The sequence below is a fragment of the Rhinoderma darwinii genome, chromosome 7, assembly GCF_050947455.1.
Source record: "Rhinoderma darwinii isolate aRhiDar2 chromosome 7, aRhiDar2.hap1, whole genome shotgun sequence".
Classification (NCBI taxonomy): Eukaryota; Metazoa; Chordata; class Amphibia; order Anura; family Rhinodermatidae; genus Rhinoderma; species Rhinoderma darwinii.
In genome coordinates, this window is record NC_134693.1 from 72,187,241 (window position 1) to 72,213,195 (window position 25,955).

General features: G+C 44.1%; 1 protein-coding gene across 1 annotated transcript in view; it reads right to left on the reverse strand.

Moving 5' to 3' along the window:
• The window catches only part of CHADL (chondroadherin like), a 79,652-nt gene that overhangs the window by 26,488 nt on the left and 27,209 nt on the right, over nucleotides 1-25,955 (reverse strand). The window contains exon 2 of the mRNA XM_075832283.1: nucleotides 1,713-1,873. Within this exon, the coding sequence (XP_075688398.1) occupies nucleotides 1,713-1,868 (156 nt within the window). The 5' untranslated portion in view covers nucleotides 1,869-1,873. The remainder of the gene's footprint in view (nucleotides 1-1,712; nucleotides 1,874-25,955) is intronic.

The following is a 25,955-nucleotide window of genomic DNA, read 5'->3' on the forward strand; positions in this document are numbered from 1 at the left end:
TGCAGGCTTGCTGTAAATCTCACCCTTTGCATTGCACATCCGTGACATATCCACAGCATGTCCAGAATACAGTGCTGATTTTTTCCGCTACATGTGGATGCTGTTTTGAAAATCCCCATTCATGTGCGTAATACTGGATTTTCAGATATTCTGGATTATCAGACGGTCATTGGAAAGATTTACAAAACACCTTCAAGATAAAATCTTAAAAAAGTTAACACAAGAATGGTATTAACCCCTTAAGGACACGGCCAATTTTAGCCTTGAGGACAGAGCAATTTTTTTTACATTTCCCTCTTTGCATCCCGACGCTTATAACGCTTTTATTTTTTGTACGACGTATTTGTATGAGACTTTGTTTTTTGCGGGACGAGTTGTACTTTATGTACGTACCATTTTTTGGTACAAATACATTATCGTTTAATTTCTATAAATTTTTAATTAGATTAAAATGCAGAAAAAAAGCAGTTGCGCAGCAGTTTTAATATTTATTTTTTTTACACCATACACCGATCATAATAAATAATGTTATACATTTGTTGTACAGGTTGTTACGGTCGTGGCGATACCAAATATGTCTATATTATTTCATGTTTTGGGACTTACATTTTAAAAAGTTTATTTATTATAAAAAATTTGTGTTTCTGTGTATTTTATTTACTTTTTATTTATTTATTTACCATTATTTTTTTTTACATTCACTTAACTTTTTTTTTTAATCCCATAAAGGGATTTATCATTTTGATTTTTATTTTGTAACTGTGATGTACTGGCATAGATCTATATGCCAGTACATTAGCCTGTTACTGATTGTACACAGGCAGTTGTTAGGGCATACTGAGGTATGCCCTAACAACAGGAAATATGTTCAGACAGCGCTGGGGTCCTTCACTGGACCCTGGGCTGTCTGGCCATACGAGTTGTGGGCTTTGATCGCGTCACAGTTATTTTCTGTGACGCGATCAATGTGCAGTCCCCTCTCCTTGAACGCCGCGATCAGCTGTCATCGCGGCGTTCAAAGGGTTAACAGCGGAGAGAAGATGTTTCTCTCCTCTCCGCTGTCAGAGCGGGGCCGTGGCTGTGTATTACGTTGCCCCGCTCTCGATCGCGCGCACAGACGCGCGCAGGGACGGCTGTCACACAGCACGAGTATGCTCGTCCTAATGCGCGAAGTGCTCGCCGCTCAGGATGAGCATACTCGTCCTGTGTCGGCAACCAGTTAAAGTGTAACTAAACGTTCAACAAACTTCTGACATGTCATAGTGACATGTCAGAAGTTCTGATTGGTGGGGATCTGAGCACTGATACCCCCACCAACCGCTAAAATGAAGCGACATAAGCGCTCATGTGTGCGATGAGCCGCTTCGTTTCTGTTCGGCTTTTCTCGGAAAGCCGATGTAGCAGTGTACAGACTCAATAGAAAGTCTATGGGCCTGTACACTGCTACATCAGCTTTCCTAGAAAAGCCGAACAGAAACAAAATCGGCTCAGCGCTCACACGAGCGTGCCTCAGAAATCTAAATAGTATGGTGGTACAGTATGAGCCCATAGGTTCCTATGGGTGCCATATTATGACTAGGTACTGATTCATAATATGGCAATGTGCATAAGCCCTTACACTGATTTGTTTTGTATTTATAATCAAAGCAGTTCTATAAAGTTTATACAAAGATATAGGTAAAATCACACGTACACACAAATTCAATACAGACCTGTGGGATAGTGGCTGGTATTTCAGTCAGGTTCTTGTTAGCACAAGTCACAAATGTTTTGATATTGTCACAAATGCAGACCTGAGGACAGGGATCAGAAAAAGTTGGACTTGCGAAGGACAAGACTAGAAAACAATGCAGGAACAACATCTTCATTGAACCTAGGCAAAAATATGACATTATAAATTGAAACACAATTGTGATTTAATTTTCAAACAAAAATTATAACTTTCCATGATTAGCTTCTGAAATAGCTGTGGAAATATTGTAGACTGTACTAAAAAGTATTTCCTAATAATCAGACTACTCACTATAAGCTTGCAGTACTCCATCTGGTCATCTATGGTTATATTCTACAGAAATACCTGCATAGAACATAACCATGGAAACCAGATTACTGAAAGCGAGCAACTGGAAGGCTGGTTATTAGGCCAGATTTACACAAGACAGTTTGATGCAGTTTTTGATGAATTTTTTTTAAGCGAAAGCCAGGACTAGATAGTAAAGAGAGGAAAAGTATAACGGAAAGACTAAGGCCCCATTCAAATTACATTTTTAATTTGACATCCCAATCACACGTTTAACATCCCAGGAAAAGCACCTAATGTATACGTTAAATGCAGGTTGTGACATATGCCTAAGGCCTCATGCACACAACCGTAGCCGTGTGCATGACTGTGATTTGGCGGCACGCGACCCGCCCGCAAATTGTGGGCCGTGCACATGGCCGTGGCCATTATTTGCTATGAGCCTGGACCGCAGAACACAGCCGTAATAAGACATGCCATTTCTTTCTGCGGTCCAGTCTCCTGGGCCATGCACAGACCGTGAAAACCACGGTCGTGTGCATGGCCCCATAGGAATGAATGGATTTTCAGGGGAATTGTGGCCACAAAAGCATGTTCGTGTACATGGTGCCTAACAGTGGCATTAGGTTTTTCTACATTTTGGAAGTGCTGCCTCCTTGTCCATTTTTCTAACAGTGGCATCCGTCACTCATAGATTATAATGGTATACTTTATATGTATATGTCATTAACTCTCATGACACTTCTCATGACATATGTGTTAAACGAGTTCTTTACAGTCAGAGTAGTCAAACTACGGAATGCCCTACTCTAAGAGGTACTAATTGTAGATACTATGTCAGCAAAAAAGGCTATATGTTTATTTATTGATGAATGGCATTGGGGGTTATAACTAAACTAGAAATGCAAGACATGATTAACCTGTGTCTTTTCTCAACCTATGCAACTAAGTAACTGTCAAGGAATAGTTACTTGAGAAGTTTCCTGGGATGTAAACTCATGAAATTACTATGAGAGCGATTCTCTAAGTGTATGTTCACACGAGGGCGTCCGTTACGGCTGAAATTACGGGGATGTTTCAGCCTGAAAACATCCCCGTAATTTCAGCCGTAACGGCATGTGCAGGCGCTTGAACACTGCGTCAATTACGGCCGTAATTAGCGCTGCTATTCATTGGAGTCAATGAATAACGGCTCCAATCACGGCCAAAGAAGTGACAGGTCACTTCTTTGACGCGGGCGTCTATTTACGCGCCGTCATTTGACAGCGGCGCGTAAATTACGCCTCGTGTGAACAGACAAACGTCTGCCCATTGCTTTCAATGGGCAGATGTTTGTCAGCGCTATTGAGGCGCTATTTTCAGACGTAATTCGGGGCAAAAACGCCCGAATTACGTCCGTAAATAGGCCGTGTGAACATACCCTAAAAGTAGCAGGAAAATGTCTGGTTTAGGCGCACAAGTAAATAAGCAACCACAAATCTTTCACCACTCTAGTTGGCAGAGTCTAAGGCATCCCGGAGGTTTCCACAAGAGCGGCTGCGCGGTAGGTTGGATTTGGCTTCTTGGGACCCAGGCTACGGCTGCAGAGTAAGATGTTAGACAAGAGGTGCACTTGCAGGCTATACCAGAACAGAAAACCTGACAGACTAAAGGTGAAGTCAAACAAGCAGAGTCAAGTAACCAGGAGAGACAACACAAGTCCAAATCGAAAAACTGAAGAGTACCAGGTTGGTAGTAAAGGCCAAAAACCAGCTGAGTGTGGAAAATCAAAATCAGGAACCAGAGGGTTAATCCAAAGCAAAGCTGAAATCCAAATCCAAGAAATCCAAAGTTATAAAAGTGTGGTTCAGGGAGTAATCTAAGCTAGGCCAGATACATGCATACACATAAGGTTATGTTCACACACACTAATTACGGACGTAATTCGGGCGTTTTTGCCACGAATTACGTCCGAAAAATACGCCTCGATAGCGTTGACAAATATCTGCCCATTAAAAGCAATGGGCTGACGTTGCTGACGTTTGTCTGTTCACACGAGGCGTATATTTACGCGCCGCTGTCAAATGACGGCGCGTAAATAGACGCCCGCGTCAAAGAAGTGACCTGTCACTTCTTTGGGCGTAATTGGAGCCGTTATTCATTGACTCCAATGAAAAGCAGCGCCAATTACGTCCGTAATGGACGCGGCGTTCCAGCGCCTGCACATGCCGTTACGGCCGAAATTACAGGGATGTTTTCTCCTGAAAACATCCCCGTAATTTCAGCCGTTACGGACGCTGTCGTGTGAACATACCCTAAAAAGCAAAACTGAGAGACCAAGCCAGAGTTAAAGAGCAACGAATACGGTGGAATCTGAATAAGGAGCCATGCGGGGAGGGGGGGTCAATACGACCCAGGGTAGCGTAGGGTTGGCTAGGAGTTGCTTAGGATAAGGAGGTAGGGGGTCCTAAAGGGTACAGCTAAGGAGTTGGCCAAAGCGGCGCTGGGAGCCTGGGTAGGGGGAGAGGATAGTTTAAGGTCCTTTTGTGAGGAACAAAGGAAGGTAGTTTTAGGCGGGAAAAGGTGGGGGCTAGGGTTAGGTGACAAAAGGGGGAGGAGTTAGGAGCATAAAAAGAATGGGCAGGTGGGAAAGCAGACAGAAGTTTTTTGGTTTATCTGAAGACAGCAGCAAGCAAGAAGATGAGCTAGGTCATCGTGGATTCAGGATCTTCTACTTCACAACTGGAGGAGATGGTGCGCCTGCCAAAGAAACCTCACCGCCAGCCTGCAGTCCCCAAGCGCTACAGAGCGACTGCACGCGCCGGTCAGTAACCCCTTTATTTTCTGTGGCTAGCAGGGTAGGTGTGGTGGGAGGAAGGCCAGTGCTGGCAGTAGCAGAAGATCTGCAAGCTTTAGGTTTTTTCATCCCTGGGGAGGTGGCGGGAGCAGGGGCTGTAGCCTTATCATTACCTTGCGCTAACCGCGTTTCCGAGGTAGTGAAGTCCCCCCTCTGGCCCAAAGATTCGACCGCCAATTTATCACATGGCAGCGTTGTGCTCCTCAGACTTCCGGTGGACGCTGGCGTATCCTCTGTGTTCACCGGAATAGGGGCAGCAGGGACTTCCGGTTGCCGCGCAACCCTATTAGCGCGGACCAGAAATGTGGCGCCCTAAACTTTTGACCATGGCTTAGCCCCACTCCCTGCCACGCTATCACAGACTGGAAGTGGGGCATCCGGAACTTTTGGTCGCCGCATAGCCCCAACATCACATAATGCCAATGCGCCAGGTTTTAATGAGCCAGCATTACTGAACAGCCCTATTCAATTTTGCACAAATCCACCAATGCTCCCAGGTTTCAGGCATTGGGGACCTGCGCTATTTGAGGATCAGACAGACAGTCAGCAAGATTTAGCAGACAGAATTCCAGCACCTGGGGCAATCACGCAGGGGGGGGGGGGTGTTGGAAGCCAAAATGTGCTGTGTTACGGCATTGTAGTGACTTCTCAATATCCACGTTGACCATTTTCCATATTGATGCATTAGCAAAAAGTTCAAGTGATTAATTTTGCCCTATCAGGCAGCATTCGTAATAATATTGCTAGAATATCAATGGGTTGGACAGCTGCCTGTTGTAAATGGTATCTGATTATCAACAGGATTATCTTGCTTGCCTTTGATGTATATCCTGAGAAAGACCAAAGAATTAACCAATGTGGTGCTGGAGGTTACTGTACCTTAAGGCCCTTTTTAAACTGGCCAGTTTGTGCAATTGAGTGTTCACAGAACGCTCATTTCCGATAATTGCCTGTGTAAACAGAGCAACGATCAGCCGATGAACGAGCGAATGCTCGTTCACCAGCTGATACTTATCGTTTTAAACAGGGAGATGCGATGTCGACATGATACACATGTATGGGGACGAGCGATCGGAGTAATGAGTTCTCATCCCCATACTAGCTTCTTGTGAAAGAGTAAACGAGCGCCGATCTACGAGCTGTCTAGTTGATCGGCGCTCGTTTACACGGCCCAGGTCGGGCCATGTGAAAGTAGCTTTATGGTCAATGATGCTAATGAAGGGCACACCTGTGCGTAGAAGGGGCAGCTATTGTTTTGGAATAAACATTTCAATAATACCAATGAAGTGTACACCTGAGCTTGGGATAAACAGCTATTGTTTTAGTACCATGAAAGAGTGCATGGAGTCTTTAAGTCAAGAGATAAAACATATACTTTATTTAGCAAAATCTAAAAAGTTACTACATAAACTATTTAAAAAATGAAACACCACAGATGACAGACAAAAAGATCGCCAAAACATGAGGCAATTTGATCATGAGAATTCACATAACCATTATATATCCACATATACATTGGTGTACAGTATCATAAATAAATAAATAAAGTGCATAGTGCAACATGATTACTTTGACCATTAGTATATCTATTTCTAAGGGTATGGAAATTTGTGTATACTGTTACCAGCCTCAATACAAGGGCCAATAGGGATCCCCTACCACTATTCTATTTAGTAAAGTGCTAAGTGCAACAATGAACAACTTGAAAAAAGGTGGACTACTGACCCATGATGCTGTGTCTCAAGAAAAGGCGACCTGCCCCGACGCGCGTTTCGGCTTCCGCCTTCGTCTGGGGGTGGCACTTGCTAGTTTCTACTTCCTATTTATCCTATCTCCTGACCAATTACAAGCTTTTGTGCTCATCTGCAAGATATTATTACCTTAGAGTATCTGTGTCATTCCTCGGCGTCATGACCGCGATTGTCCATGGTAGCTCATCACATGATGTGGGCGTCATGTGACACGTGGAGTGAGTGCGTGATTACATCATCGCAACGCATCACCATCACGTGTGTATTGCAGACGCTAACTCATAGTGAGTCGCCATGAACGCCTGCGCATGCGCACTTGACACAGATTTGTACTTTGAGAAAAAAAGAAGAAAAAAACTTCTCTACATGTCTATATTAGAAAGTAAGTATCATAATAGATAACAATTGTCATATATATGTCGCCTTTTCTTGAGACACAGCATCATGGGTCAGTAGTCCACCTTTTTTCAAGTTGTTCATTGTTGCACTTAGCACTTTACTAAATAGAATAGTGGTAGGGGGGTCCCTATTGGCCCTTGTATTGAGGCTGGTAACAGTATACACAAATTTCCATACCCTTAGAAATAGATATACTAATGGTCAAAGTAATCATGTTGCACTATGCCCTTTATTTATTTATGATACTGTACACCAATGTATATGTGGATATATTATGGTTATGTGAATTCTCATGATCAAATTGCCTCATGTTTTGGCGATCTTTTTGTCTGTCATCTGTGGTGTTTCATTTTTTAAATAGTTCATGTAGTAACTTTTTAGATTTTGCTAAATAAAGTATATGTTTTATCTCTTGACTTAAAGACTCCATGCACTCTTTCTTGGTACAATATTTAAAGAAGCACAGTCGTGTTACGTGGGGAAATGTCTATGTAAAATGATGCATGTATATACCCTATGGATAGGTTCTATTATATTGTTTTTCTGTTTCATTACAGATTTGGGTAATACTATCCCTATGGACTACAAAGCCAGAGAACGTGCCTGGCAGTCCAAAATTGAATCGGTTTTTAATAATGCACCCACAGATGCCAGTACTAATAGTCAGAGAAACGGCCTAGAAATTCAAAAAACTCTCAAAAATCTATTCCACAGGCGGACAAAAGTCTGGTGGAATAAAGCCTCTCTTAAACAGTATATACAGAAGATATTAATACCGAGAGGATTACGTATACAGCTATTTCCCTCCTTCCCCATAGAAAGTGAGAGCTTTATCTCAAGTTGGGAAGAAGCTTGCAATTTTTGTTCAAAAAAATTCATGGAGCTGCTTATCGGCTTGAATAAACAAACATTAGAAACAATAGATAATGAAATTGATGTAAATCAAAAATTATTGATAGATACCATCACCCCAGATGATTTACTAGGGTTTAACAAAGAACTAGACAAACAATTTGAAGTATGGGAGAAGGAAATACAAAATTTGAAAATAAAAAAACTATCTAGAGACCACAATGATGTAATACAACAAAGGGTGTATCGATGGAGACGCAAAGAACTAAAAGGAAATATAAGTAGATCTTCATCCATGTCATCCATGTCGCTCCAAAGCGACAATGACGAACGGTTACAACAGCATTCCATATCAAATCAAAGATCAACAAGATCTAAACGCAAATTTGATAATAAATACAATGGCCGAAATAAAAGGAGACCTGATGGACAAGGCGAACTATTTGATCGTAATCCTAAGGTAATTAACTTATCAGAGCATGTACTTTCTGAGATTGACGAAAGTGTTTTGAGTAAAGGTCTAACGTTTTCGCCAACTGCACCATTTGATGCTTTTACAGCTATAAAAGATCTCAACTTATTTGCCAGAACATTAATGTTCAAAAGGTGGCATTTTAAAGAGGAAGATCATATTTTCAAAACAGTGGAAGAACAGACTACACTGAGAGACCTAGAGAGCCTTATGGGGGAGCAAGACTATATACAGGTAAGAACGATTCCTGAATGTATCAAAAGAAAGTCGGAAAAATTTCCACCGCTGTTTTTATGTCCCGTGATTGATACATTCGTAAAAACGGTAACAAAAGAATTTGAGTCTATGCCAAAGTCCCTAATTAATGATAATCTAACTAAAAATGAGAGAGCGAGTCTTCAGAAATTGAAAGCTCTGAAAGACGTGGTGTATAAATCAGCTGATAAGGGGGGTAACATCGTAATATGGCCTAGGGCTATGTATGAGAAAGAGGCAAATCGCCAATTAAGAGACATCAAATGTTATAAGAGGCTAACTTTCAATCCAATCCTCTCTTACAGTGAGCAATTAACAAATATTTTAAAACGAGCAATGGATGATGAAATCATAACTAAAAATGAACATGATGCACTCATTGTACCAACACCCGTGATTACAACTTTATATTTACTACCAAAAGTACATAAAAACTTGAGGAATCCACCGGGTAGACCCATCATTTCCGGGCAAGGTAATTTCACCGAGAATGTTTGTAAATTTATAGATCATCATCTCAAATCTCTAGTAGAATGCTTGCCATCCTATATTAGAGACTCATCTGATTTATTACAGTAATTAGAAAATATACATCTGGATGCGGATATGTGGCTGGTGACGTGTGACGTCGAATCGCTGTATACCAGCATCAGACACAGTGACGGAATACAAGCCACTAGATACTTTCTAGGTATGAGCAATTTAGATGAGAAATTTGCTCAATTACTTACCACCCTACTAGAGTTTGCTCTAACACACAATGTGTTTACATTTAATGGGTCATTTTTCCTGCAGCTCCAGGGAACTGCGATGGGAGCAGCATGTGCACCCTCATATGCAAATTTGTTCCTGGGGCTGTGGGAGAGAGACCTATTTATGTCAGATCGTGGTACATCAATGGAGCGGGTCATATTTTGGGCCCATTTCATTGATGACATCTTCATGATCTGGCAGGGGACATTGGAACATTTACAGCAATTTATGATTGATTTGAATTCAAATGACCAGAATATTAAATTAACATATAAATACAATAAAGAACAAGTAGATTTTTTGGATATCTTGATCCAATGTGACGGTAATGGATTTATTCAAACTGATCTATTTAGGAAGGAGACATCGGTAAATTCACTTCTCCATGCCACATCCGCGCATCCAAAACAGACCATTGCAGCTATACCCACAGGCCAATTCCTTAGACTGAAACGCACTTGCTCAAGAAAAGAAGATTTTCAAAAGCAAGCGAAAGACCTGACAAACAGATTCATTGACCGCGGATACAGTAGACGATGTATCAGGAAGGCCAAAAAGCGAGCAGAAAACGCTGAAAGAAACATACTTCTAAAACCAGTTGTGAAAACAACTAAGAATAACGAGGTAAGGTTCATCACTTCATACCATTCTCGTTGGGATGAAATGAAATATCAATTGAACAGATATTGGCCAATACTAAAAGCTGACCCAATACTTAATAAAAATCTACCACAATCCCCCTCGGTAACATACCGACGGGCAAAGAACCTTAAGGATCACCTGGTACAGAGTTTTTATGCTCCAGGTAAAAGGTATTTTGGAACTAAAGGGCCAAAGTGGGGCTGCTCTCCCTGTGGAGATTGTATCTCATGTCCAAATATCGAGTGGGCTGTCGAATTCAGAAACTCAAAAAGGGATGAAATATTTAAAATTGTATGGCACATTACTTGTGCCACACGGGGTGTAATTTACTATGCATCATGCCCTTGCGACAAAATTTATGTAGGACTGACCACACGCGAACTTAGGGTTCGCGTTCGGGAGCATGTACGCGATATTGAGTCCGCAAAAGAAATTCATGATGCGGACAAAGTGGAAAAATTAAAAACCATTCCCCGTCACTTCAAGCTGTATCATAATTGTAACTCCAGACTATTGAAAGTAAAAGGAATAGATCACATAGAAATGAACATGAGAGGGGGTGATTTAATGAAAAAATTACTAAGACTTGAGAGCAAGTGGATATGGACGTTAGGGACCATGCAGCCCAGGGGGCTAAATGAATCCCATGGTTATGCCTCTTTTCTCTGACTATTAGTATGTGCTGTGGCATTCCGTAACTGGTTAAAGTATTATTTCAATATGATGCCATGATTTTAATTTATGCTTTTTCTCTTCCTATTTTAGTTACAGATGATGCAATCTATCTTGATATGTAGGACATTGTTCTACACTGCAATTTACACCATAACATCTGATGGATCTACGCAAGATAAAAATAAGACGTTTTTCGTCTACCATGTTCTCTTACTTTCTAGATGCAAATGAATACCGCTGGCAGGACATATACTCTTATAACATATACAGATATATACAGACGATTATGTGCAGAACACATACACACATATACACAAGAAGACATATAGACCTAATGGCACAATTGTAATAACGACACATTAATACACAATATTTAGATCTCACTTTTTATACAAATATTATTTTGTTCTTACTACTAATTCACTTTATTATATATAACAAATATATTTTTCCACTGGAATGCACTAATTGTAGAGTAGTATAGCTACATCTACACATAAATAAAAATATATAATTATTTATTTCTTTTTTATTATATTTCTTTTTCACATATATTTTTGTATAATTAAAATAAATTCTTGTTTGTTGTATATTATTATACATTTTCTTTATTTCTTCGTAATATTTATTTATTTTATTTTCATATTTGGTAATATTCATGCACGATTATATATAAATCTTCTTGTGTATATTTTACTGTGTACATGCATTTAAATAAGTTCATCTATGTACTTGAAAGATATGAAATTTGGAATAATGAGATAATATCGTGTGTATGACCTTAGATGTAGGTATCATATAAAAATGTATAGACATTATTGTCATAAGAACAAACATATTTCATAACATCTTGCGATGATACTATTCCTCTCCATATCTCTGTAACAGTATATATGTCCGATTCTATATATGACAATTGTTATCTATTATGATACTTACTTTCTAATATAGACATGTAGAGAAGTTTTTTTCTTCTTTTTTCTCAAAGTACAAATCTGTGTCAAGTGCGCATGCCAGGCGTCCATGGCGACTCACTATGAGTTAGCGTCTGCAATACACACGTGATGGTGATGCGTTGCGATGATGTAATCACGCACGCACTCCACGTGTCACATGATGCCCACATCATGTGATGAGCTACCATGGACAATCGCGGTCATGACGCCGAGGAATGACACAGATACTCTCAGGTAATAATATCTTGCAGATAAGCACAAAAGCTTGTAATTGGTCAGGAGATAGGATAAATAGGAAGTAGAAACTAGCAAGTGCCACCCCCAGACGAAGGCGGAAGTCGAAACGCGCGTAGGGGCAGGTCGCCTTTTCTTGAGACACAGCATCATGGGTCAGTAGTCCACCTTTTTTCAAGTTGTTCATTGTTGCACTTAGCTCTTTACTAAATAGAATAGTGGTAGGGGATCCCTATTGGCCCTTGTATTGAGGCTGGTAACAGTATACACAAATTTCCATACCCTTAGAAATAGATATACTAATGGTCAAAGTAATCATGTTGCACTATGCACTTTATTTATTTATTTATGATACTGTACACCAATGTATATGTGGATATATAATGGTTATGTGAATTCTCATGATCAAATTGCCTCATGTTTTGGCGATCTTTTTGTCTGTCATCTGTGTGTTTCATTTTTTAAATAATTCATGTAGTAACTTTTTAGATTTTGCTAAATAAAGTATATGTTTTATCTCTTGACTTAAAGACTCCATGCACTCTTTCTTGGTACAATATTTAAAGGAGCACAGTCGTGTTACGTGGGGAAATGTCTATGTAAAATGATGCATGTATATACCCTATGGATAGGTTCAACTTTCACTGTCAGCTCTTTCAAGGGGTACTGTGTGGTGTAATGGATACATCTTTTATAGATGGATTGTAAGGGGGAGCTTTCTCTATATGGTCCAATCATGGTTACCAAAACTTAAAAACATGAGAGCTGTTCCTGTTAAGGCATTATTACTTACACTAATAGGGATTCTGCACCCACCTGACTTGAAAAGAACGTTGCCATTCACTTTATGCCCACACTACCCTGGCGTCCGGAAGATACAGACTGCTCATTTCCATGCGTGCCTGCATCTCGGCTCTGCGTGGGGATGCAGGTGCGCATGGGGATGGAGGTGCTGGTCTGCTACTACCCCTGCCGGTTCCTGATGTCCCTTGGTAGCATATTGCGATGGACTTCATCACTGGCCTTCCTTCTTCTGCTGGATGTACTACAATCTGGGGAGTAGTGGATCGTTTCGCAAAGATGGCACATTTTGTCCCACTGACTCGCCATTTGTCTGCCCCTCACCTGGCAAATTTGTTTATTCTACACATCTTCCGCCTGTACGGCCTTCCTCTGCATATTGTCACGGACCGGGGAGTACAGTTTACATCCAAGTTCTGGAGATCCCTGTGCAACCTGTTTGATGTAAAACTCGACTTCTCTTTTGCTTATCACCCACAGTCCAATAGTCAAGTGGAGAGGACCAACCAAATTTTGGAGAACTATCTCCGCCATTTTGTTTCTGACCAACACGACAATTGGGTGCAACTTCTGCCTTGGGCGGTGTTCTCGTACAACAATCACACAACTGAGTCTACCGCCTCGTCTCCCTTCTACATCGTGTACAGCCAGCATCCTTGAGTTCCTCTTCCTGTGCCAGCCATGACTCTTTTGGGAAGAATTCACATCTGGCAGGAGACTAAGTCTGCGATTCTCCAAGCAGTGGACTGCATGAAAAAGCATGCCGATAAAAGGAGAAAAGTTCATCCTCAGTTCTCTCCTGGAGGTTACTCTGTCCTTTCGAAGTTCTGCAATGGATTATCCCTGTATCCTATAAACTTCGGTTGCCTCCCACTCTCAAGATCCCCAACTTATTCCACGTGTCTCTCCTTAAGGCTGTGGTTCTGAACCGCTTCAGCAAAGCTCCTAGGTCTGCAGTTGCTCCCAGCGGGTCGTCTGAGGTGTTTGAGGTGAAATAGATTCTGGACTATAAGAGAATATGAGGAAGAAACTTCTATCTAGTGGACTGGAGAGGGTTTGGTCCTGTGGAGAGGTCCTGGGAGCCAGCAGTGAACTTCAATGCTCCTACCCTCATAAGGAAGTTCCTCTTGCGCTCCGGACTTAAGAGGGGGCGTAAGGGAGGTTCTGTCATGGCCGTGGTCACGGACCGCCGCCTTTCCTTACTTGTCGATGCCCACGACCACAGTCTTCCTGTTGGCAACTCCCTCCTAGGAGACGCCAGCACTCGCAGCTGGCCGGTGCTGCTCTCAATTGTAAGGTGCGCATGTGCGTGCGTCCCCGGCCTTTAAGGGACAGCGCGCACACATGTTTAAAGTTCCCTAATCAACCCCTGCCTATCCTGGACTATAATAAGGGCTCTGCCGTTCCACCCCCTGGCTGAGCATTGTTGTAGTTTTCCCATGTCTGTATTGCAATTGGTCCCTTAGTGTTTTCCTGCTCCCAGTGTTCCCTTGTCCTGCCTCCTATATCCTGTATCCCATGCTGTGCCTTGTTCCAAACCTATATAGTACCTGAGCTGTACCTTGCCTCGCCTGCTGGAATATTCCACGTCGGCTGTCGCCTGTCATTCTGAATACCATCTGCCACGTCTGGCGCAACCCACCACCTCCAGCCCCATCTGTGCCAGAGCCCTTGCTTCCATCCAGACTATCCCAGGTACCTATGTGTTACACTCCTACCATAGACTTTGTGCATAGACTGTGAGTTGGTCAGCTGCCTCTCCGCTACAGTGGAGCGGCATAGTGGGTCCACATACCCCTAGGTCGTGACAACAACAAGAAAGTGTCAAGTGCATGAAAAGGAGGGATATGGAGAAATGGATTCATGCAGATCAATGTAAAAGGATATAACTGATAAAAAATATTGATACTGCTCTTGTTCTTGTTTTCCAGGATCCTAAATGAAGCGTGATTTAACAGGCTGAAAATTACGGATTCTGGATATGAGAACTCCAACTATTTTGTTGGCAATTGCAGTCACATATACTATGGGATCAAATAACTTTAAACATTCGGGAAACCGTGAAGTAGATACATATCCAAATGAGGAATTTGGAAAGAAGTGTTTCCACCATCAGATATAATAACCATAAACATAACTGAAAAGGATAATGGTCAAGAAGCTAGGAGTAGGAAAGTGAGGCTTATACCAGAGAGAAAGGAAGTGACTAGAAGATATTTCCAAAGTCCTGCCAATCAATTTCAGTACAGTGTTATATTTTCTTTTGGAAGAGTTAATAATCATCATAGCTCAAATTCTGGAAATTTAGCATTCACCCATGGTGCACAAAAAATATTCCAGAATCACTACAACCATTCATGGTGTCAACAATATATGTAAATAGGTAAGGCGGAAGGGAAGCATGTAAGCGGACGTAATGCCTTTGCTCCACCCCCCGTCGTCACATCCACCACCCTCCGCACTTACCATAGAAATGAAGCTTTGCTATTGCGGCCGGAATGGATGTCTCATTCCCACACTGTTCCACGTGGCCAGATTCCGGCTTATCTCCCTGCCGATGTGTTCTGCTCTGACAATGTCCTAGTAAGTCACTGAAGCTTATCAGATAAACTATACGATAACCTACCGCTGTTCACTGGTTGTTCTCTGCCTGCTCTGTCTGCTTCCCTGACAGTTCTCTCCGTGCTATTTGCTGTCCCCATTCTCCATCCGCTAGTTGCTGCTTGCTCTGCTACATATCCATATCTGGGCAGTGACATCAGCGGAAACTCCTGAAGCGGAATCCCCGAACACATGGGGATTCCCCTTCAGGAGTTGCCGCTGATGTCACTGTCCAGATCTGCCCGGCCCGGAACGGTTGCAAAACTTTATGCAAACCGGCCGATACTCGGGCTCGGGCGGGAACCGGTCGTGTGAATCCCGCCTAAGAGGGTTCATAGGGCCGATTCTAGCTTTTCTGATGCCTGAGGCGAAAATTTAAATGGGGCCCCCCAGATCTTGATTGACATTCCCCTTGCTGTTCTAGATCACTAGCAGCCTCCTCAAACTATTGCGGATGTACCGTTGCCTTGTACCCTGGCATACGCCGTGCAGCGATGAAGCCTGGCAGAGTACACCTAGCTGCAGGGTGCGTGAAAAAGTAGTACAAGGCAATGGCGCATCTGGGAAAGTTGGAGGAGACTGCTAGTGATGTATAGCAGCCAGAGGGATGTTAATAAAGCATGGAAAGGTCGGTTTGGAGGCAGGACTATGTGACTCTTCAGGATAGCGGCACCACCCCATGAACCTTTAATGAGTAAATACCATATAGTGTGCGTGGTTTTAAAAGTTGATTTGATAAATTTTGCTGCATCTGAAAAAAGCATAGAAGGGAATGTTTGGAAATATTTTCAGGTCATGTATTACCGCATGGTGCCGTTTTAAGGGATTAAAACTACCTGACATGTTCCTATTAAATATACATCAAATTAAAAACAATTCCATCTGCCCTGCAATTTTGTTATTATAAATAAATCCTATATAATTATAGCTCCAGAACCAAGCTCAGTACATAAATACAGCACCAGAACCAAGCTCAGTACATTTATACAGCCCCAGAACCAAACTCGGTACATAAATACAGTACCAGAACCAAGCTCAATACATACATACAGCACCAGAACAAAGCTCAGTACATAAATACAACACCAGAACCAAGATCAGTACATAAATACAGCACCAGCAGAAATACAGCTAAATTTAGTGCAACCCCTGCATAGAGGTTTGTACGACATAAAGCTGCAGCTTCCCGCATGGCCCGAACAATGGTAAGTATACGCTGGGAGTTGCTGTTTCACAATAAAAATAAATAATCATGCCACCCATCATCTCGCAGCACATCATACAGTGACTACAGTACTGATTAGAGACAGAATACAAATTTACATTAAGTGACTCACATGTGACCTCTTCTCAGATTCTAGTTGTTCTTTTTCTCTTTTCTTCTCCATCCGCTCCAGATCTCTATTATGACTTCTCCCAGTTACAGCCTATTTCTGCAGTTTGCCGCTCAGATTTCTTTAGCTTCTCACCTTACAAACATTTCTGCACCTAAAAACCAAGATATAATTATCATGGTGCCACACACTATGCCCCTAAATATAATAGCACCATACACCGTGTCCCACACACACAAATAGTGCCCCCTGTAGATAGTGCCCCCATAGAGCTCCCTGTAGATAGTACCTTCCCATAGAGCCGCTTATAGATTGTAGCCCCCATAGATAGTGCCACACATATAGCCCCCTGTAGATAGTGCCCCACATAAAACCCCTCCTGTAGATAGTGTCCCACATATACCCCTATATAGCCCCCCTATATAGCCCCCTGTAGATAGAGCCCCCATAGATAATTCCACTCATCATTGAAAGGCACTGCATGGGAGGTAATTCTGCCCTGCCAATCAGCGCCTTTCAAGGATGATGTGATGTGATGTCATCGCGCCACTTGCCTTGTTGAAAGGCGCTGATTGGCATTCAAGGACGCAAGCGGCATGATTACATCATTGCACCGCTTGCAACATTGAAAGGTGCTGAATGGCAGGGCATGGAACATTTATGCATGTAATTGTATCTGTGTCCTATAGACGCAGGTACAATTATACTGCAGGAGGGGTTTTAATGGCGCCGCCACCCCCTCAGAGAGGCAGCAGGCCGCCGCCTGAGCGAGAAGTTCATCTCACCTCATGGATGGTGCAGCCCTGAGGGTTCAATATGAAACACAAGGAGAAACTGATCACTCGCCGATGTTGGTAGATATAGTTTTGAAGGATCGATGGCAGAGTAGTATCAGGATTAGCCCTTTACTGCTACAGGAGTGGCTATTAGATAACAATGTACTGCAACAGATTGCGATTTTTTTCCCTCTGCTAAGCTAGGGTTGTGTGGGGATACCTTTAAGGCATACTTTAGGGGCATCATAGTTAAACTACAGTCAGCTAAACAAATGAGAAACATACAAGCAGATTCGGCTCTTAAGATGAAACTGGCTGTAAAGGATCTGCCAGGCACAGCTTCGGGGTTAACTTCCAGAACTAATCAGTCAGCACCTGAGAATACATCCCTGAGACTGACTCCTGCTTCCACCATTCAGGCTGGCAGGCTTAGGAGTGGGAGAACCTATCGTAACCTGGCCAGACTCAGCTAGCTCCCGCCCTCGGTCTATTTAAGCCTGCACTTCCTGTCCCTCGGTGCTTGTGATTCTTTCCTTGTGGTTTCCTGGCCCAGCTACAGCTCCTGCTATTTTTGATCCTGCTCCATACAGACCCTGGCTTACCGACTACTCTTCTGCTTTTCGTTTTGTACCTCACACACTCCTGGCTTGACTCGGCTCGTTCACCACTCTGGTTGCTCACGGTGTTGCCGTGGGCAACGGCCCCTTTTTCTTGCTTGTGTTCCTTTGTATGTTTGTCGTGTTTGTCGTGCACTTACTGAGCGCAGGGACCGCCGCCCAGTTGTACCCCGTCGCCTAGGGCGGGTCGTTGCAAGTAGGCAGGGACAGAGTGGCGGGTAGATTAGGGCTCACTTGTCCGTCTCCCTACCCCCTGCCATTACATAATCACAAGCCCATACCTAGTCTACCCCTGGTCCCTGACACCACTATGGATCCCCGTGAGACCCTGGCTCAGCAAATGCAGGGTCTCTCCCTACAGGTCCAGGCCCTGGCTCAGAGGGTCAACCAGCCTGATGCTACCCTGGTAGTTCCCCTCACCGCACCTCTTGAACCCCACCTCAAGTTGCCCGACCGGTTCTCAGGGGACCGGAGGGCTTTTCTCTCCTTTCGGGAGAGTTGTAGGCTTTACTTTCGTTTAAAGCCTCATTCCTCAGGTTCTGAGAGCCAGCGGGTGGGTATAATTATGTCCCGGCTCCAGGAAGGGCCCCAAGAGTGGGCCTTCTCCTTGGCTCCTGACGCCCCTGAACTTTCCTCCGTTGATTGTTTCTTTTCTGCTCTCGGACTTATTTATGAAGAGACTGACAGGACTGCCTTTGCCGAGAGTCAGCTGGTGACCTTACGTCAGGGTAAGAGACCTGTTGAGGAGTATTGCTCTGACTTTCGGAAGTGGTGCGTAGCTTCTCGGTGGAATGACCCTGCCTTAAGGTGCCAGTTTAGGTTGGGTCTGTCGAATGCCCTGAAAGACCTGCTAGTTAGCTATCCCTCTTCTGACTCCCTAGACCAGGTTATGGCTTTAGCGGTACGACTTGACCGACGTCTCAGGGAACGACAACGTGAACATTTATGTGTTTTCTCCTCCGACTCCCCCATGATGCCTCCCGAAGCTCTGTTGCTTCGTTCCTCCCCGAAAGATTCAGAGATACCTATGCAACTCGGGGCCTCCGTGTCCCCCCAACAACGTAGAGAATTCCGCAGGAAGAATGGTCTCTGCTTCTACTGTGGGGACGACAAGCATCAAGTGAACAACTGTCCTAAGCGTAAGATTGCAGCCAGAGAACTTCCGCGTCTAAGTGATCATCGGGGAGGTCACTTGGGCGCACAGGTATTTCCCGTAAATATGAAACGTACTAAGATCTTGCTTCCCTTTCAGGTCTCTTTTGGTGGTAGGTCTGCTACCGGCAGTGCCTTCGTGGATTCAGGGTCCTCTACTAATATCATGTCTGTGGAATTTGCTATGTCCCTTGCTATGCCTCTGATTGATTTGCCTAAACCTGTCCCGGTAGTGGGTATCGACTCCACTCCTCTTGCTAATGGTTATTTTACACAGCATACCCCTGTTTTTGAACTCCTTGTTGGCTCCATGCATTTGGAGCAATGCTCTGTACTGTTGATGCTGGGATTATCGTACGATTTGGTTCTAGGTCTTCCCTGGTTGCAGTTGCATAATCCCACGTTTGACTGGAATACTGGGGAGCTAACCAAATGGGGTAATGAATGTTGTACGTCATGTTTTTCTGTTAATTCTATTTCTCCCCCTAAGGAGGCGAATACGCTACCCGAGTTTGTTCAGGACTTCGCTGATGTTTTCTCTAGGGAGGCCTCCGAAGTGTTACCTCCTCATAGAGAATACGATTGCGCTATCGAAATGGTACCAGGAGCTAAGCTTCCTAAGGGTAGGATATTTAATCTTTCTTGTCCCGAACGTGAAGCTATGAGAGTGTATATCCAGGAATCCCTGGCCAAGGGTTACATTCGTCCCTCTTCTTCTCCGGTAGGTGCTGGCTTCTTCTTCGTGGGGAAGAAGGATGGTGGTCTTAGGCCATGCATTGACTACCGTAGCCTGAATAAGGTCACGGTAAGGAACCAGTATCCCCTTCCTTTGATTCCTGATCTCTTTAATCAGGTTCAGGGGGCCCAATGGTTTTCTAAATTGGATCTACGGGGGGCGTATAACCTTATTCGCATCAAAGAGGGGGATGAGTGGAAGACTGCGTTTAACACGCCCGAAGGCCATTTCGAATACCTCGTCATGCCCTTTGGGTTGTGTAATGCCCCTGCGGTCTTCCAGAATTTCATAAATGAGATTTTGAGAAATTACCTGGGGGTTTTTCTGGTAGTGTACCTTGATGACATACTGGTGTTTTCCAAGGACTGGTCCTCCCACATTGAGCATGTCAGGAAGTTGCTCCAGGTCTTTCGGGAAAACAAACTGTTTGCCAAAACCGAAAAATGTGTGTTTGGGGTACAGGAGATTCCATTTTTGGGTCAAATCCTCACTCCTCATGAATTCCGCATGGACCCGCCAAGGTTCAGGCTGTAGCGGAATGGGTCCAACCTGCCTCCCTGAAGGCGTTACAGTGTTTTTTGGGGTTCGCTAATTATTACAGGAGATTTATTGCTAACTTCTCGGTCATCGCTAAGCCCCTTACGGACCTCACTCGCAAAGGTGCTGATCTCCTCCACTGGCCTCCTGAGGCTGTCCAGGCTTTTGAGGTCCTTAAGAAGTGCTTTGTCTCGGCCCCGGTGCTGGTTCAGCCCAACCAAATGGAGCCATTTATCGTGGAAGTTGACGCATCTGAGGTGGGAGAGGGGGCTGTCTTGTCCCAGGGTACCAGGTCCCTCACCCATCTCCGCCCCTGTGCCTACTTCTTCAGGAAGTTTTCGCCAACTGAAAGTAACTATGATATTGGCAACCGCGAACTCTTAGCCATTAAATGGGCATTTGAAGAGTGGCGCCACTTCCTGGAGGGGGCTAGGCACCAGGTAACGGTCCTTACCGACCACAAGAATCTGGTTTTCCTAGAATCTGCCCGGAGGCTAAACCCGAGACAAGCTTGATGGGCTTTATTTTTTACCAGATTCAATTTTTTGGTTACCTATAGGGCTGGGTCTAAAAATATTAAGGCTGATGCACTGTCGCGTAGCTTCATGGCCAGCCCTCCTTCGGAGGAAGATCCTGCTTGTATTTTGCCTCCAGGTATAATCATTTCCTCGATCGATTCTGATTTAGTCTCTGATATTGCTGCTGATCAAGGTGCAGCTCCCGGGAACCTTCCTGAGAACAAGCTGTTTGTTCCCCTGCAATTCCGGCTAAGGGTACTTAGGGAAAATCATGACTCCGCACTATCTGGCCATCCAGGCATCCTGGGTACCAAACACCTCATTACCAGAAATTATTGGTGGCCTGGGTTGCCTAAAGACGTTAAGGCCTACGTCGCCGCTTGTGAGGTTTGTGCTAGGTCCAAGACTCCCAGGTCCCGACCAGCAGGCTTACTGCGTTCGTTGCCCATTCCCCAGAGACCTTGGACACATATCTCCATGGATTTTATCACCGATTTGCCTCCATCCCAAGGCAAGTCGGTGGTGTGGGTGGTGGTGGACCGCTTCAGTAAGATGTGCCACTTTGTGCTCCTCAAGAAACTACCCAACGCCAAAACGTTGGCTACCTTGTTTGTCAAACACATCCTGCGTCTCCATGGGGTCCCTGTCAATATTGTTTCGGACAGAGGGGTACAATTTGTTTCATTGTTTTGGAGAGCCTTCTGTATGAAGTTGGGGATTGATCTGTCCTTCTCCTCTGCCTTCCATCCTGAAACCAATGGCCAAACGGAGAGGACTAATCAATCTCTAGAACAATACTTAAGGTGTTTTGTCTCTGACTGTCAATTTGATTGGGTCTCTTTCATTCCCCTCGCCGAATTTTCCCTTAATAACCGGGTCAGTAACTCGTCAGGGGTCTCTACTTTTTTTTGTAATTTTGGGTTTAATCCACGGTTCTCCTCCGTTTCACCTGGTAGTTCCAACAATCCCGAGGTAGAGGTCGTTCATCGGGAACTGTGCACAGTCTGGGCCCAGGTTCAGAAAAACCTAGAGGTGTCCCAGAGCGTACAAAAAACTCAGGCTGATAAAAAACGTTCTGCTAACCCCCTGTTTATGGTCGGGGATCTGGTGTGGTTGTCGTCTCGGAACTTGCGTCTCAAGGTTCCGTCCAAGAAGTTTGCTCCCCGGTTTATTGGGCCGTATAAGGTCATTGAGGTCCTCAATCCTGTCTCCTTCCGGCTGGAGTTACCGCCGTCTTTTCGGATACACGACGTGTTTCATGCCTCCCTCCTCAAACGCTGCTCCCCGTCCTTGGCTCCCTCGAGGAGACCTCCTGTTCCCATCCTCACCCCTGAGGGGGTGGAATTCGAGGTGGCCAGGATTGTGGACAGCAAGATGGTCCAAGGCTCCCTCCAGTACCTGGTCCATTGGAGAGGATACGGGCCCGAGGAGAGGACTTGGGTACCCGCCCGGGATGTTCACGCTGGGGTATTGGTCAGGAGGTTCCACCTGCGTTTCCCCAGTAAGCCAGGTCCACTTAGAAAGGGTCCGGTGGCCCCTCATAAAAGGGGGGGTACTGTAAAGGATCTGCCAGGCACAGCTTCGGGGTTAACTCCCAGAACTAATCAGTCAGCACCTGAGAATACATCCCTGAGACTGACTCCTGCTTCCACCATTCAGGCTGGCAGGCTTAGGAGTGGGAGAACCTATCGTAACCTGGCCAGACTCAGCTAGCTCCCGCCCTCGGTCTATTTAAGCCTGCACTTCCTGTCCCTCGGTGCTTGTGATTCTTTCCTTATGGTTTCCTGGCCCAGCTACAGCTCCTGCTATTTTTGATCCTGCTCCATACAGACCCTGGCTTACCGACTACTCTTCTGCTTTTCGTTTTGTACCTCGCACACTCCTGGCTTGACTCGGCTCGTTCACCACTCTGGTTGCTCATGGTGTTGCCGTGGGCAACGGCCCCTTTTTCTTGCTTGTGTTCCTTTGTATGTTTGTCGTGCACTTACTGAGCGCAGGGACCGCCGCCCAGTTGTACCCCGTCGCCTAGGGCGGGTCGTTGCAAGTAGGCAGGGACAGAGTGGCGGGTAGATTAGGGCTCACTTGTCCGTCTCCCTACCCCCTGCCATTACACTGGCAGAGGCAGAATACAACTTCAAAGTTCTTCGGACCCTAATAAACAGAAGTGGTGCCATTTACAACTACAATATGAAGATAGACCGTCTGCAATGGATCTAAATGAGTCTTTTATTTTATGTAAAAATAGTTTTTTTGAGATGGGGAAGAGAGGGAAGCTATTAGCTTCAATAATTAAAAATCGGAATGCATCTCCATTTATCTCAGCAATTAGAAAAATGGATGGTTCAGGAGTATGTACGGATCCGGATGATTTTTTGATAGAGTTTGCGAATTATTAAACAGATCTGTATTCAACTAACCCTAGCAGCTAGGAAGGGTATATTATGAGTTATTTGGAGACTGTGGATCTTCCCGTCTTATCATTAGAACAGACAGGGTGTTTGGAGGCTCTACTTAATATGCAGGAGATAAGAAATGTGATAAAGAGTCTTCCGAAGAATAGGGCCCTGGGTCCAGATGGAATTTCATATGAGGGATATATTGGGATCAAGAAGTCCTACTAGAACATCTTCACCATGTTTTTACTTGTTCTTTTGCCAAAGAGGAACTTCCTTCTTCAATGATGGAAGCAAATATTATTTTGATACCTAAAAAGGAAAAGGATCCAACTTGTTTGGACTCCTATCGCCCTATATCTCTTTTAAATTCAGATTTGAAAATCCTTGCTAAATCCTTGCTTATGGCAGTTATGCCTTCGCTAGTGGGCTCAGATAAGAACGGATTTATTCTGGGGAAATCTATCTCCTGGAATCTTAGGAGAGCCTTTACTAATATTCAATATGGAGGAGGGAGGTATCCACAGGTTGGGATTGCTGTCATTGGGCGCATGCAAGGCTTTTGATACAGTGGAATGGGGCTTTCTCTGAGGGGGTGCTACGATGTTTTGGATTCAGTGATGATTTTATTAAATAGATCAAATTGTTATACTCTAGACCCAGAGCTAGGATGGGTATGGGTGGTGTTTTTTTCCCGTTCTTCTCTTTGTCTCACCGCACTCGTCGGGGATGCCCCCCTTTCACCTCTGCTGTTTATTTTACTTATTGAAGCTTTGGCAGTTAAAATAAGAGCTGATAGTCCGATAAGTGGGTTTGTGATGGGTGGAGTAGAAGAAAAAATCTCTTTATATTCCGACGACATGCTTTTATTTCTCAGGGATATATCTGATGTGACACATGTGGTGGATGTGTATGACTATTTTGGAGCAGTTGGATGAGTTAAAATGAATTGGAAAAAATCAAACTTGATGACTTTTGAATCTAATTATGTAGCAAGAGATGGAATTAAACTTTGGGTGGTGGACTCCTTCCAGTATTTGTGTGTAAAAATCTCTAAAACATTGTTGGATTATGTGACATTGAATATTCTTCCTTTATTTGTCACTCTGAGACAGAAGGTTAAAATCTGGAATAGACTGTTACCTCAATACGTTTCATGAATAGTGCAGACGCCAATCACAGGTTTCAAGTGCTGAAGACCTGGCCAGTGCTGAAGACCTGGCCACTAATTTTAAAGTTAAAATTGACAACATCCGGCATGATATTATCTCCCAGTCCCCTAGTAACATCGATCCCCTTCCCTCCCGCACTCCCTATTCTTCACTTTCAGCATTTGACCCAATAACAGAAGAAGTCTCTAGGCTCCTCTCTTCTTCTCGTCCTACTACCAGCCCTAGTGATCCTATCCCCTCACACCTCCTCCAGTCCCTCTCCCCAGCTGTCACTAGTCACATGACTAAAATATTTAACCTCTATCTTTCCTATGGTATCTTTCCCTCCTCTTTTAAACATGCCATTATAAACCCATTACTGAAAAAAACAACTCTTGACCCATCCAGCGCTGCTAACTACCGACCAGTCTCTAATCTGCCCTTCATCTCCAAACTCCTGGAACGTTGGTCTACTCTCGCCTTATCCGCTATCTCTCTGCTAACTCCTTTCTAGACCCCTTACAATCTGGTTTCCGCCCTCTACACTCCACAGAAACTGCCCTTACTAAAGTCTCAAATGATCTCTTGGCAGCTAAATCAGACGGTAAATACTCTCTCCTGATTCTTCTGGATCTCTCTGCAGCCTTTGACACTCTAGACCACAAACTCTTACTTAACATGCTACACTCTATTGGCCTCAAGGACGCTGCTCTCTCTTGATTTTCCTCCTATCTCTCTGACCACTCATTCAGTGTGTCATTTGCTGGTTCTACTTCTTCTCCTCTTCCCCTTGCTATCGGGGTTCCTCAGGGATCAGTCCTAGGTCCGCTCCTCTTTTCTCTCTACACAGTCCCTATTGGACAAACCATCAGCAGATTTGGCTTCCAGTACCATCTCTTCGCTGATGACACCCAATTATATGCCTCTTCCCATGACATCACCCCTGCTCTAATACAAAACATCAGTGATTGTCTGTCCGCTGTCTCTAACATCATGTCCTATCTCTATCTGAAACCGAATCTTTCTAAAACTGAGCTCCTTGTGTTCCCACCATCTACTAACCTCCCTAAACCTGATGTCTCCATCCCTGTGTGTGGCACTATCATAACTCCTAAGCAGCACGCCCGCTGTCTCGGGGTTATTTTTGACTCAGATCTTTCCTTTACTCCTCACATTCAATCACTTTCACGCTCCTGTCATTTTCACCTCAAAAACATCTCCATAATCCGCCCTTTTCTTACGGAGGAAACAGCCAAAATTCTCATTGTTGCTCTGATTCACTCTCGTCTTGACTACTGTAACTCATTATTAGTCGGTCTTCCCCTCACTAAAGTCTCCCCTCTCTAATCTATCCTTAATGCAGCAGCCAGGCTCATATTTATGACCAACCGCTACACCAACGCCTCTAATCTTTGCCAGTCACTGCACTGATTGCCCGTCCCCTTCAGAATAAAATTCAAACTCATTACTCTTACCCACAAAGCTCTCCACAGT